Below are 14744 nucleotides of genomic sequence, written 5' to 3'. Positions count from 1 at the left end.
TACAATCTGACTTTGCTGCAGTTGGAATTGAACTGCTGGTTCATTTGGCCAGAGGAGAACTGGCCCCCCGACTGAGCCTGGTTTCTCCCAAGGTTTTTTTTCTCCATTCTGTCACCGATGGAGATTTGGTTCCTTGCCGCTGTCGCCTCTGGCTTGCTTAGTTGGGGACACTTCATTTCCAGCGATATCGTCGACCTGATTGCAAAGACACTATTTAAACTGAACTGAGCTGGATGATGACATCACTGAATTCAATAATGAAATGCCTTTAACTGAAAAAATCTCTTTTTTTTATCTTTTCATTTTACATTATTGACACACTTTTTTGATATTGTGCAGTTGCTTTGACACAATTTACATTGTTAAAAGAGCTATATAAATAAAGGTGACTTGACTTCTTTTAGATGTGTGTCATATTTAGTTCAACTACAAAAACCTGTTGTAATCTGTATAATCTCATTTGGAAAGAATGAGGAATGAGGAAACATATTTAACCTAAATATTGTACAGTCACTTTACTTGAAGTCTTTGTTTTTAAAAAGGAATATATTTATAGAATTTTTATATTGTAATAATGTCCTTTTTAATATAAAATGAATTTATTTAAAAATAATTGTTTAATACTACCTATGCGTGTGTGTGTGTGTGTGTGTGTGTGTGTGTGTGTATCATTCTACCAAATGAATAAATGTACAGTAATACCAGTAAATTTTGACCTTGTGGAGACAATTTTATTTAATTTTTTTCCTTTTTGTCCCCATGAGGAAAAAAGCTTAAAAATCTTTTTTTTTTTTTGGTTTTGCGTGATGGGGTAGGTTTAGGCGTGGGATTATGGTAAGGGTAGGTTGTACAGTATAAAAACCATTATGGCTATGGAATGCACCCAAAGCATGTTTTATGGGGACATTCCATAGGCTTTTTTAAAACATACTCCCATCTACACCTCACAGAACATTTCTTCTCAGGTTTTCACTGTATGATAACTAGCACAACTCTCTCTCTCTCTCTCTCTCTCTCTCTCTCTCTGTCTGTCTTATGTGGTTGCTTATGTCATCTTCAGGTGTCCTTCCAGTGTTGAAATATGAGGGCGTGGTTACAAACGTAGGGTAATTAGCAAAGAAAATCACTGTTCCTGTTTTATTTGAGCACATTCATTGCCATCAGCCACATAACCTGCTGATACAGGTAAGAAGATTCAGTGACCATTGAACTAAACTCTTATTTTGTTGTGTGTTATTATGAAGGATAATGATTAGACCCAGATGTTTCATGTCAGTGATAGTGATGGCATGGTTTCTGTTCTTTCTTCTGGTTTATGGTTATCAAGGAACCACTTCTTTTGTCTGTATAATTGCTGTAGGGTATTTGTGATGGTTGGATAATCATAACACTGAGGATATGGGCGGAAACGTACTAAAACTATTTTGTTTCCAGGGAGTGGAGGGAGGTGGGTAGGAGGGTAATTTAAGATAACAAATATTCAGCCATAAACTTAAAGGAAAGATGGCTTGATTTTATTGTTTGTGTGAAAGGGTTATGATTCTTTTTGCAATCCAGATCCAGTTTGACAGCATTTTCCAAGCAGCATGTACAGGCTTATCACAACAGGTTTTGCCCAAAGGCATTCCAAAAAAACTCCCCATGTTAATGGATGTGTGCTAATGAATCTTTAAGTTTTGCTACTACATATCTGGTTGGGTGGTTGATTGCGATTTCACTTTTTTAATGTTAGTTAGAGTGTAATGTTGCTGTTTGATCATAAACAATATCTGCAAAGTTACGAAGCTGAAAGTTCAATGCAAACGGAGATACCGTCCTTTAAAATTGTGTCAGTTTAAAGGTGCAGTAGGAGAATTTGGAAAATGCTAACTTTAGCCTGATAGCACTGAAAGCAAACGTCCCAACCTCCCTGCAATCGCCGTGCAAAACCACACCCCCTGAACGCACATACGTTCAAAGAGCAGAATACCAGAGACAACATTAAATTATTACAATAGGCTACATCAACAGTTCCAATTACAGTCCTCGTGCCCTCCCTGCTCTGCACATTTCATATGTATATCTTATAACGTACGACGTTTGTTCTATTCCACCGTAAGTCATAAGTGCCCTGCGAAGTGGACATCACCAGATATTCCCCCATGATTCAAGTTCAAAGCGAGCGTATATGTTCCGTACAAAGGGCACTTAAGTGTGCGAGACGTCAATTTAAATTGTATTTATTTACAGAGGTATATTATGCCACACTTCTCTAGTAAGTTTTGTCTGTGTGTGAAGACGCTGCGCAGCGCAAATCTGTGAATGAATGTTCCGAAGTGAAATAAACTTCAACGGATTTCCCCTGCTCAGGGAGTAATCAGAACACAGTTCCTGCACGTAGCTCTCTTCTAACGAGCTGGTTATGTGATTCAGGTGTGTTAACTAAGCGAGACATGCAAAATATGCAGCGACGGGGGGCGCGAGGACTGGAATAGAGAACCGCTGGGCTACATCATGTGTCATTCACCGGTGAGAAAACTTAATAGCACAGTTCATAAAAGTACTTCAATACCAGGAAGATTGGGTTGTTGATGTTTACCTGCCATTCTCGGTCTGACTGCATAGCGTGCGTGAACGCACTGATGATGTATCGTGTCTGCGCGAACAGGGTGCGCAGAGCTATGCAAATACATACGCTGACAGGCAGGTAGTAAAGACAATTAAAACGCTCGGATCGATTTGATTGGACGAACAATTCTTGATCCTACACCTTCCACAGAATATATAAATACAGATAAATACATTTAGACCACTTAACTTAATGATTACTATCGGGATGTGAAGAGACTTTCAACCAGAATAACAAAAAATGTTTCTGAAGACAATCACCTATTGCACCTTTAATGCCTACAAAAACGACAGGTAAGGGACTACAACGAGTTATTTCCCAGGTCCAATACGTCATGGACCCAGATGAGACTGACGGCTGAAGGTCTGGAATAGATGTCCGCTTTCATTGGCCAAGGCCCGCCCATGAGGCCGTTTGAACGACATGTCAAACAACCAATCATAGTTTGTTTCGTTTAGCGTCACGTTTCGGGTCGTGGAAATGTCGCCACAATAACAAACCGGTGTGTGAAACTCTCGGATGTATTTTAAAGATTCTATGAATCTTTAAATATTTCACATACTTTTGAAAATCCAGCGTTTTGTTGACCCTGATAAGCGTTCATCGTCATATTTGTAAACACAACGGCTTTCTTCTTTCATGAGGGGGTTTGGCGCCACGGCATCTTTGTTTCCCTGCGGACCGAAAATAAATGCGACACTCACGTCTCCCGGAAATCCGGTTTAATTCAACCAGTCTGATGACGACTTCGACATTCCTGTAGTGTTTCCAGAAAAGTGTGCCATATGCATCAGACGTTTAGCCAACGTTCCGTGGGCGGGTCGTTTGAGGCTGAGACTAAAGCCCAATTTATTTTGGGCCCGGTTTCTTTGGGACGGGGATGATGGTGGAGCGTTTGAAGCATGAAGGGACTTCGCACAGCTCCAGTGATCTGTTGAAGATCTGTGTGAAGATGGGGGCCAGCTGGTTTTTAGGCAGGCTGATGATACACCGTCTGGGCCTGGTGCTTTCCTTCTTTTGTTCTGTCTGAAGACCTGGCGCACATCATCTTCACTGATCTGAATTGCAGGTGTGGGAGAGAGGGGGGTTGATGGAGGTGTTAATGGTTGTGTGGAGAGGTGTTCAGGGCGGGTGTGGGGTGTTTTTCCAAACCTGCAATAGAACTCATTCAGATCGTCTGCCAGTTGTTGATTCTCCAGAGTGCTGAGGGATGGCGTCTTGTAACTGGTTATCTCTTTCATACCTTTCCACACTGAAGCAGAATCACTGGAAGAGAATTTGTTCCTTAACTTGCCAGAATAATTCCTCTTTGCCAGTCTGATCTCCTTTTCCAGTGTGTATTTGGCCTGTTTATACAAGACTTTATCCCCCTTTCTGTAAGCATCTTCTTTGGCCTGACAGAGCTGTCTGAGTTTTGCAGTGAACCATGGTTTGTTGTTGTTGTAAGTTAGATGAGTCTTGGTAGGAATGCACATATCCTCACAGAAACTGATATAAGATGTTACAGACTCTGTGAGCTCGTCCAGATCGTTTGCAGCAGTTTCGAAAACAGTCCAATCAGTGAGAGAGAAACAGGCCTGTAAAAAGTACTCTGTTTCATTAGTCCATCTTTTAACAGTTCTTAATACAGGTTTAGCAGATTTAAGTTTCTGCCTGTAGGTCGGTATGAGATGAACCAAACAGTGATTAGAGAGTCCTAAAGCTGCTCGTGGGACAGAGTGATATGTGTCCTTTATCGCTGTGTAACAGTGATCCAATATATTACTGTCTCTGGTGGGACATGTGATGTGCTGTCTGTATTTTGGCAATTCGCGGGAGAGATTTGCTTTATTAAAATCCCCGAGAATGATTAAAACAGAATCTGGGTGTTTTTGTTCTGTGTCGGTGATCTGATCAGCGAGTTTCTGTAAAGCTGAGCTCACGTGCGCTTGCGGTGGAATGTAGACACTCACGAGAATGAACGAACAAATCTTCTGCGGCGAATAGAATGGCTTGCAGTTAATGAAGAGCCCATCACGTATTTTCTGAGGGAGAGGCTTCATAAAACCAGGAAATAATCAGGGTGTTTATCAGAGAAGGGACAGAGAGGTGTGGAATAAAGGTAAATTATGTGAAAAATAATGCGTTTTTCAAAAAACTAAGCATGAACACATGTTGGACGGCACCCCGTAAACACAGTCAAGCCTAGAAAAAAAACAGTCAACCACCCCTTTAAGGTAACTTGATCAGGTAGAATGTCAGGTAGGGGTTCAAGAAAAACTGTATGACTTTATGACTTTACAACTATGTAGACATTTCGAAACATATGTGATTATATAAATTTACTAATGGTGGGGATTTCCTGTTAACATACCAGATGACCCAGATTACATTCTATGTGCTGTTGGTGATGACTATTTCAAGACAGTCCTGTTTTGAGTACATGCAATTGCATATGAAAACAAACACTGACACGAAGATACTGGAATTTAAATTTCTGGCAAACATGGATGGATGGATGGATAGATTTAGTTACATAAAGTTACATATCTAAATGGTTAATATTAGTACCTTTTGAAAGGGTACTGCCCCAGAGACAGCTTTTGTACCTTTTTTCTGAGAGTGTAAATAGATAGGTAGATAGATGGATTGATAGTTTCTCATATTGATGTGTACTGTAGCATCACAGGATGGCGTACTCCACACAAACACTGGCTGCAGGCTGCTTTGGGAAAATATACAAGGAGAAGTATGGAGAAACATGGGCTGCTCTGAAGAGAGTTCCTATAGGAGTCATCAACAGACAACAGCTGGAGAGAGAATGCAAAGTATATCAGTATGTATATTTAATATTTCTTAATGTTTAACTATTTTAACTGAGGTTAAATTATAACCATGAAGCACACTTTTTTAACACCAGTAATGCTCGGCATACAAACGTGGTGAAGCTTCTTGGTGAACCTTGGATAAAAGACTCCAAGTGGAACATTCCTTTGGAGTTCATCTTTGGGGAAGATCTTGAGACGACCATCTTCAAAGTACAGCTTTCTAAAATACAGGTACAGCTCTACCACAGCTCAAAAATTAAAAATCTGTCATCCTATACTAATCCTTCTCTCAAACCTGTATGATTTATTTATTTAGTGAAACAGATTGAGAAGTTTAGCAGAATGTTCTGATTTGGTGCTTTTTTCTCATATAATATAATATAATACTAATAGATTGTGTTATTACTGTATTCATATTTTAAAATAGCAGATTCATATAATATTAAATAATTTATAGTTTAGCAGAATGTAGCTATATTCCAGGTGCTATTTTCCGGACATTATAATACTATTATATAATAATTTTATAATAATTTTATTTATTATATTGAAGATACAATATATAAAACTAAATTTAAAATCTGTCATCCTGTACTTACCCTTTTCTCAAACCTGTATGATTTATTTCTCAAGTGAAACAGATTGAGAAGTTTAGCAGAATGTCCTGATTTGGTGCTTTTTTCCCCCATATAATATAATACTAATACATTGTCAACAATGTCTTCTTGTCTTCTTCAGCTGACTCCAGCAGTGAAAGCCACAATCATCACTGGCATGAGTGAAGGTTTGCTCTATCTGCACAGTAAAGACATCGTCCACCAAGACCTCAAACCTGATAACATCATGGTGAGACAGACACAAATGTTCCTCAGTGGGCCAAGAATCAAAAATGTGTTTTTATTTAACTGTTCATGGGTATCAACTTTGTCTTGAATGTTGCTCTTAAAGTTCCTTTGAAGAAGTCAGTGAGGAATGCTTGAGCTCATTTTGAAATCTGTGTGTTTTGATTACAGACTTTGAGATTATATGTCTCAATTTTCTCTCAATTAAATTCCCTAGGTGTACTAAAGAACGTTTTCCCCCTATGTGTCATCAGCATGAGCAATGAAACTTACTTTTCTCATTCTATTTCAGGTGGAGCATCAAACCCATCGTGCCGTGATCATTGATCTAGGACTGGCTAAATTCTTCAGAAACGGACTCACCTCTGCAGTAAACTTGGGCAATGAAGCATATTCAGCTCCAGAGATCCTGCAGAATAATGGCATTCGTGACAAACGCTCAGACGTTTGGGCCATGGGTAAAATCATAGCTGAACTCTGCGTCAGGATCAGGTTATCAACCCAATTTGTGTCTTCTGTCAAGATTCGTGAAACTCTAAAAGACCTGCCATACTGTAATCCAGTGTCCAAGATGGTGGAACCCAATCCCATTAACAGATGCTCTATGGCTGGAGTCATCACAGACATCAGGAGAGCTGCTTCAGCTCCACCAGCAGACATTAAACCAAAAGACTTTACAAGAGACGTTACAAGAGACATCACAAGAGACATCACAGTGGCACATGGAAATGACATAAGGCCAAATCAAAAGTGGTGTCAACCAGGACCTCCTGTTCCTAAAGTGGAGGTAAATAAACCTCCTATTTTATATTATCGACAGGATCCACCTCAGCAGAGAGAGCTGGGAAAGGCAATGGTACCGATTAGAGGGGAAGCCTTAAACAAGCAGCTGTCTCTCATGTCATTTCCGTGCCCTCTCCCAGAAACCGGAAAAGTGACTCAGGAACGCTACATCGAGGAGAAAGGAGCTCTAGAATATAAAGAGATCATTACGAAGGGAGGGAGAATCATTAAGTATGAGAAAGTGCAAATAACCAAAGATTCTTAAAAATAACACATGGGAATAGACTTGTGTTCTGAAAAACATCGGTGAGCACTTTCATTTTACGCAGGTGAAATGTTTTTTTTTTTTTTTAAGAAATCCCAACTGGAAATCTATTTTTGTGAAATTGGTTTTAGGTTTTTTGTCATTGCTGATATCCTGTTTATATTCATTCAACATGAATTTTGTCTCATTTGATGTAAAGTATAAACCATTAAGATCTACTTTTTCTGGCATTAATAATGTGTACTTTATCACACATTGAAATATGTTAAAATTAATTTGCACTTATTCAATAATAGCCATCCGGCATCCAAGAGAGGAATATACAGGTGCATCTCAATCAATTAGAATGTCGTGAAAAAGTTCATTTTTTCTTGTAAGTTGTTTCAAAAAGTGAAACTTTCATATATTTTAGATTCATTGCATGTAAAGTAAAACATTTCAAAAGTTTTTTGTTTTAATTTTGATGATTAGAGCTTACAGCTCATGAAAGTCAAAAATCAGTGTCTCAAAATATTAGAATATTTACATTTGAGTTTCAATAAATGACCATCACTACAGTATAAATTCAGGGTATCTCTTGTTCTTTGAAACCACAATAATGGAGAAGACTGCTGACTTGGCAATGATCCAGACGACGAACATTGACGCCCTCCACAAAGAGAGTAAGTCACAGAGGGTCATTACTGAAAGGTGTAGCTGTTTACAGAGTGCTGTATCAAAGCATATTAAATGCAAAGTTGACTGGAAGGAAGAATTTGGGTAGGAAAAGGCACACAAGCAACAGGGATGACTGCAAGCTTGAGAATACTGTCAAGCAAAGCTGATTCAAACACTTGTGAGAGCTTCACAAGGAGTAGACTGAAGCTGGAGTCAGTGCATCAAGAGTCACCACACTCAGACGTCTTCAGGAAAAGGGCTACCAAGCCACTTCTGAACCAGAGACAACATCAGAGGCGTCTTACCTGGGCTGTGGAGAAAAAGAACTGGACTGTTGCTCAGTGGTCCAAAGTCCTCTTTTCAGATGAAAGTTAATTTTGCATTTCATTTGGAAATCAAGGTCCCAGAGTCTGGAGGAAGAGTGGAGAGGCACAGAATCCATGTTGCTTGAAGTCCAGTGTGAAGTTTCCACAGTCAGTGATGATTTGGGCTGCCATGTCATCTGCTGGTGTTGGTCCACTGTGTTTTCTGAAGTCCACAGTCAACGCAGCCATCTACCAGGAAATTTTAGAGCACTTCATGCTTCCTTCTGCTGACAAGCTTTATGGAGATGCTGATTTCATTTTCCAGCAGGACTTGGCACCTGCCCACACTGCCAAAGATACCAAAAGCTGGTTCAATGACCATGGTTTTACTGTGCTTCAGCAAACTCGCCTGACCTGAACCCCATAGAGAATCTATGGGGTATTGTCAAGAGGAAGATGAGACACCAGACCCAACAATGCAGATGACCTGAAGGCCGCTATTAAAGCAACCTGGGCTTCCATACCACCTCAGCAGTGCCACAAACGGATCACCTCCAAGCCACGTCGAATTGAGGCAGTAATTAAAGCAAAAGGAGCCCCTACCAAGTATTGAGTACATATACAGTAAATTAACATACTTTCCAGAAGGCCAACAATTCACAAAAAAAATTTTTTTTTATTGGTCTTATGAAGTATTCTAATTTGTTGAGAGTGAATTGGTGGGTTTTTGTTAAATGTGAGCCTAAATCATCACAATTAAAAGAACCAAAGACATAAGCTACTTCAGTCTGTGTGGATTGAATTTATTTAATACACGAGTTTCACAATTTGAGCTGAAGTACTGAAATAAATGAACTTTTCCACGACATTCTAATTTATTGAGATGCACCTGTACATGCACAGATGAACGTTGCACTGGACTAATATTTTGGCTCCCTCTGGTGGACTGGAAGAGTGGAGACCTCAAATGTCATCATGCATTCTGAGAGTACATTTATCTTTGAAATGTATATTTCAGTGTATTTCCCCCAGTTTTGCACTTTGTTTTAGAATCAGATATTACTGCTATATCAGGACAATAATGCATGTTTAAAAATAATCAGAACTGATAATAATGTTTCCAGCATTTTCAATTCAAAGGAACATTTGTTTACTTTGATTTTTCAGTACACTCAATAAATTATGTTTAAAAATAAATCAAATGGTAATTGATTTTATAATTTAGAAAGAGTACAGTTTGATGATGAACATGAACATAATTTTCTAGTTTGACAATTGCATCTCATGTAAGTAGATTTTCATCACATAGCCTTGCTATGTGTTGCACTATAAACTCTGCACTGTGAAATCTTGTGTTAATCAAGGTATTCAGAACATAAAATAATGGAGTGAAATACTCATCGGTAATTTGGTCAAAATTAGAATTTTTGTTTTATATACCGTAATTTGTTTTTACTAGTTTTTCCAAAGTCTGTGTCTTCAGTGTCTGTAGTACTCATTGAAAGAAAGGGATCAGGATTATGAGTTACATTATAGGGCATGTTTAAAAAATGTATTTCTGGATTGATAGTTTCTCATATTGATGTGTACTGTAGCATCACAGGATGGCGTACTCCACACAAACACTGGCTGCAGGCTGCTTTGGGAAAATATACAAGGAGAAGTATGGAGAAACATGGGCTGCTCTGAAGAGAGTTCCTATAGGAGTCATCAACAGACAACAGCTGGAGAGAGAATGCAAAGTATATCAGTATGTATATTTAATATTTCTTAATGTTTAACTATTTTAACTGAGGTTAAATTATAACCACGAAGCACACTTTTTTTAACACCAGTAATGCTCGGCATACAAACGTGGTGAAGCTTCTTGGTGAACCTTGGATAAAAGACTCCAAGTGGAACATTCCTTTGGAGTTCATCTTTGGGGAAGATCTTGAGACGACCATCTTCAAAGTACAGCTTTCTAAAATACAGGTACAGCTCTACCACAGCTCAAAAATTAAAAATCTGTCATCCTATACTTATCCTTCTCTCAAACCTGTATGATTTATTTCTTTAGTGAAACAGATTGAGAAGTTTAGCAGAATGTTCTGATTTGGTGCTTTTTTCTCATATAATATATTAAAATACTAATATATTGTTTTATTACTGTATTCATATTTTAAAATAGCAGATTCATATAATATTAAATAATTTATAGTTTAGCAGAATGTAGCTATATTCCAGGTGCTATATTCCGGACATTATAATAATATTATATAAGACAAATTTTATAATAATTGAATCTATTGTATTGAAGATACAATATATAAAATAAAATTTAAAATCTGTCATCCTGTACTTACCCTTCTCTCAAACCTGTATGATTTATTTCTCAAGTGAAAAAGATTGAGAAGTTTAGCAGAATGTCCTGATTTGGTGCTTTTTTCCTCCCATATAATATAATACTAATACATTGTCAACAATGCAGATTGTCAACAATGTCTTCCTGTCTTCTTCAGCTGACTCCAGCAGTGAAAGCCACAATCATCACTGGCATGAGTGAAGGTTTGCTCTATCTGCACAGTAAAGACATCGTCCACCAAGACCTCAAACCTGATAACATCATGGTGAGACAGACACAAATGTTCCTCAGTGGGCCAAGAATCAAAAATGTGTTTTTATTTAACTGTTCATGGGTATCAACTTTGTCTTGGATGTTGCTCTTAAAGTTCCTTTGAAGAAGTCAGTGAGGAATGCTTGAGCTCATTTTGAAATCTGTGTCTTTTGATTACAGACTTTGAGATTATATGTCTCAATTTTCTCTCAATTAAATTCCCTAGGTGTACTAAAGAACTTTTTTCCCTATGTGTGGTCAGCATGAGCAATGAAACTTACTTTTCTCATCCTATTTCAGGTGGAGCATCAAACCCATCGTGCCGTGATCATTGATCTAGGACTGGCTAAATTCTTCAGAAACGGACTCACCTCTGCAGTAAACTTGGGCAATGAAGCATATTCATCTCCAGAGATCCTGCAGAATAATGGCATTCGTGACAAACGCTCAGACGTTTGGGCCATGGGTAAAATCATAGCTGAACTCTGCGCCAGGATCAGGTTACCAACACAATTTGTCTCTTCTGTCAAGATTCGTGAAACTCTAAAAGACCTGCCATACTGTAATCCAGTGTCCAAGATGGTGGAACCCAATCCCATTAACAGATGCTCTATGGCTGGAGTCATCACAGACATCAGGAGAGCTGCTTCAGCTCCACCAGCAGACATTAAACCAAAAGACTTTACAAGAGACGTTACAAGAGACATCACAAGAGACATCACAGTGGCACATGGAAATGACATAAGGCCAAATCAAAAGTGGTGTCAACCAGGACCTCCTGTTCCTAAAGTGGAGGTAAATAAACCTCCTGTGTTATATTATCGACAGGATCCACCTCAGCAGAGAGAGCTGGGAAAGGCAATGGTACCGATTAGAGGGGAAGCCTTAAACAAGCAGCTGTCTCTCATGTCATTTCCGTGCCCTCTCCCAGAAACCGGAAAAGTGACTCAGGAACGCTACATCGAGGAGAAAGGAGCTCTAGAATATAAAGAGATCATTACGAAGGGAGGGAGAATCGTTAAGTATGAGAAAGTGCAAATAACCAAAGATTCTTAAAAATAACACATGGGAATAGACTTGTGTTCTGAAAAACATTGGTGAGCACTTTCATTTTACGCAGGTGAAATGTTTTTTTTTTTTTTTAAGAAATCCCAACTGGAAATCTATTTTTGTGAAATTGGTTTTAGTTTTTTTGTCATTGCTGATATCCGGTTTATATTCATTCAACATGAATTTTGTCTCATTTGATGTAAAGTATAAACCATTAAAATCTACTTTTTTGGCATTAATAATGTGTACTTTATCACACATTGAAATATGTTAAAATTAATTTGCACTTATTCAATAATAGCCATTAGGCATCCAAGAGAGGAATATACAGGTGCATCTCAATAAATTAGAATGTCGTGAAAAAGTTCATTTTTTCTTGTAAGTTGTTTCAAAAAGTGAAACTTTCATATATTTTAGATCCATTGCATGTAAAGTAAAACATTTCAAAAGTTTTTTTGTTTTAATTTTGATGATTAGAGCTTACAGCTCATGAAGTCAAAAATCAGTATCTCAAAATATTAGAATATTTACATTTGAGTTTCAATTAATGACCATCCCTACAGTATAAATTCAGGGTATCTCTTGTTCTTTGAAACCACAATAATGGAGAAGACTGCTGACTTGGCAATGGTCCAGACGACGAACATTGACGCCCTCCACAAAGAGAGTAAGTCACAGAGGGTCATTACTGAAAGGTGTAGCTGTTTACAGAGTGCTGTATCAAAGCATATTAAATGCAAAGTTGACTGGAAGGAAGAATTTGGGTAGGAAAAGGCACACAAGCAACAGGGATGACTGCAAGCTTGAGAATACTGTCAAGCAAAGCTGATTCAAACACTTGTGAGAGCTTCACAAGGAGTGGACTGAAGCTGGAGTCAGTGCATCAAGAGTCACCACGCTCAGACGTCTTCAGGAAAAGGGCTACCAAGCCACTTCTGAACCAGAGACAACATCAGAGGCGTCTTACCTGGGCTGTGGAGAAAAAGAACTGCACTGTTGCTCAGTGGTCCAAAGTCCTCTTTTCAGATGAAAGTAAATTTTGCATTTCATTTGGAAATCAAGGTCCCAGAGTCTGGAGGAAGAGTGGAGAGGCACAGAATCCATGTTGCTTGAAGTCCAGTGTGAAGTTTCCACAGTCAGTGATGATTTGGGCTGCCATGTCATCTGCTGGTGTTGGTCCACTGTGTTTTCTGAAGTCCACAGTCAACGCAGCCATCTACCAGGAAATTTTAGAGCACTTCATGCTTCCTTCTGCTGACAAGCTTTATGGAGATGCAGATTTCATTTTCCAGCAGGACTTGCCACCTGCCCACACTGCCAAAGGTACCAAAAGCTGGTTCAATGACCATGGTATTACTGTGCTTCAGCAAACTCGCCTGACCTGAGGTATAGGTATAGAGTATAGAGATTTGCTATCAAAGCAACCTGGGCTTCCATACCACCTCAGCAGTGCTACAAACTGATCAACTCCATGCTACACCGAATTGAGGCAGTAATTAAAGCAAAAGGAACCCCTACCAAGTATTGAGTACATATACAGTAAATGAACATACTTTCCAGAAGGCCAACAATTCACTAAAAATGATTTTTTTATTGGTCTTATGAAGTATTCTAATTTGTTGAGAGTGAATTGGTGGGTTTTTGTTAAATGTGAGCCTAAATCATCACAATTAAAAGAACCAAAGACTTAAACTACTTCAGTCTGTGTGCATTGAATTTATTTAATACACGAGTTTCACAATTTGAGCTGAAGTACTGAAATAAATGAACTTTTCCACGACATTCTAATTTATTGAGATGCACCTGTACATGCACAGATGAACGTTGCACTGGACTAATATTTTGGCTCCCTCTGGTGGACTGGAAGAGTGGAGACCTCAAATGTCATAATGCATTCTGAGAGTACATTTATCTTTGAAATGTATATTTCAGTGTATTTCCTCCAGTTTTGCACTTTGTTTTAGAATCAGATATTACTGCTATATCAGGACAATAATGCATGTTTAAAAATAATCAGAACTGATAATAATGTTTCCAGCATTTTCAATTCAAAGGAACATTTGTTTACTTTGATTTTTCAGTACACTCAATAAATTATGTTTAAAAATAAAACAAATGGTAATTGATTTTATCATTTAGAAAGAGTACAGTTTGATGATGAATATGAACAGAATTTTCTAGTTTGACAATTGCATCTCCTGTAAGTCGATTTTCAGCCTTGCTATGTGTTGCACTATAAACTCTGCACTGTGAAATCTTGTGTTAATCAAGGTATTCAGAACATAAAATAATGGAGTGAACTACTCACCAGTAATTTGGCCAAATCAGGATTATGAGTTACATTATAGGGAATGTTTAAAAAATGTATTTCTTTCACCGATAAACTGAAGTGAAACTTAGTAATTAAAGAAATTAAAGGAAAGGAGTGAAATGCAGCATGGTGTTTTTATAATTGTTGAAAGCCAAAATAAAAAACAAAACTAAAATTTTATTTCAGTGTTTTTTTTTTTTTTAACTGCTCACAAACATTTTCAAAACTTTGCTTCTTTTTTCAAAACTTTACACGCAAATCCAAGAATTGCACATACAAGATGCAAAATGCCTAACATCGCATGCAAAATGAAGCACTGCATTCAAAATATCACAAACACATCTCACAAGCAAACTTTTGCAATCACCTTTGCCATAATATTCATTCCTGTTAGATTTTAGTTTGCTACACAGAGAATTGTGTGTTGTGTTTTGCAAAAAGTGTTTTATGAAATTGAAAACTAAGTGAAAGGCCGAGAATTAGTGTATGGTTTTTCAGATTTGGTGTGTGCTTCTGGTGT

At 38.1% G+C, this 14744-nt stretch overlaps 1 protein-coding gene across 1 annotated transcript; it reads left to right on the top strand.

Moving 5' to 3' along the window:
- The first annotated feature begins 1149 nt into the window (after positions 1-1149).
- LOC306878003 (ribosomal protein S6 kinase alpha-1-like) lies at positions 1150-14015 on the top strand. The gene is made up of 9 exons (XM_079430082.1): positions 1150-1185; positions 5269-5423; positions 5508-5646; positions 6154-6261; positions 6550-7044; positions 9863-10017; positions 10103-10241; positions 10769-10876; positions 11164-14015. The coding sequence occupies exons 2-9, from the start codon at positions 5278-5280 to the stop codon at positions 11917-11919; spliced, it is 2046 nt and encodes a 681-aa protein (XP_079286208.1). The 5' UTR covers positions 1150-1185; positions 5269-5277; the 3' UTR covers positions 11920-14015.
- Positions 14016-14744: the final 729 nt, after the last annotated feature.

This window comes from Barbus barbus (assembly GCF_936440315.1).
Source record: "Barbus barbus genome assembly, chromosome: 12".
Classification (NCBI taxonomy): domain Eukaryota; kingdom Metazoa; phylum Chordata; class Actinopteri; order Cypriniformes; family Cyprinidae; genus Barbus; species Barbus barbus.
The sequence above is the reverse complement of the archived record's forward strand: the minus strand, read 5'-3'. Positions and strand labels throughout refer to the sequence as shown.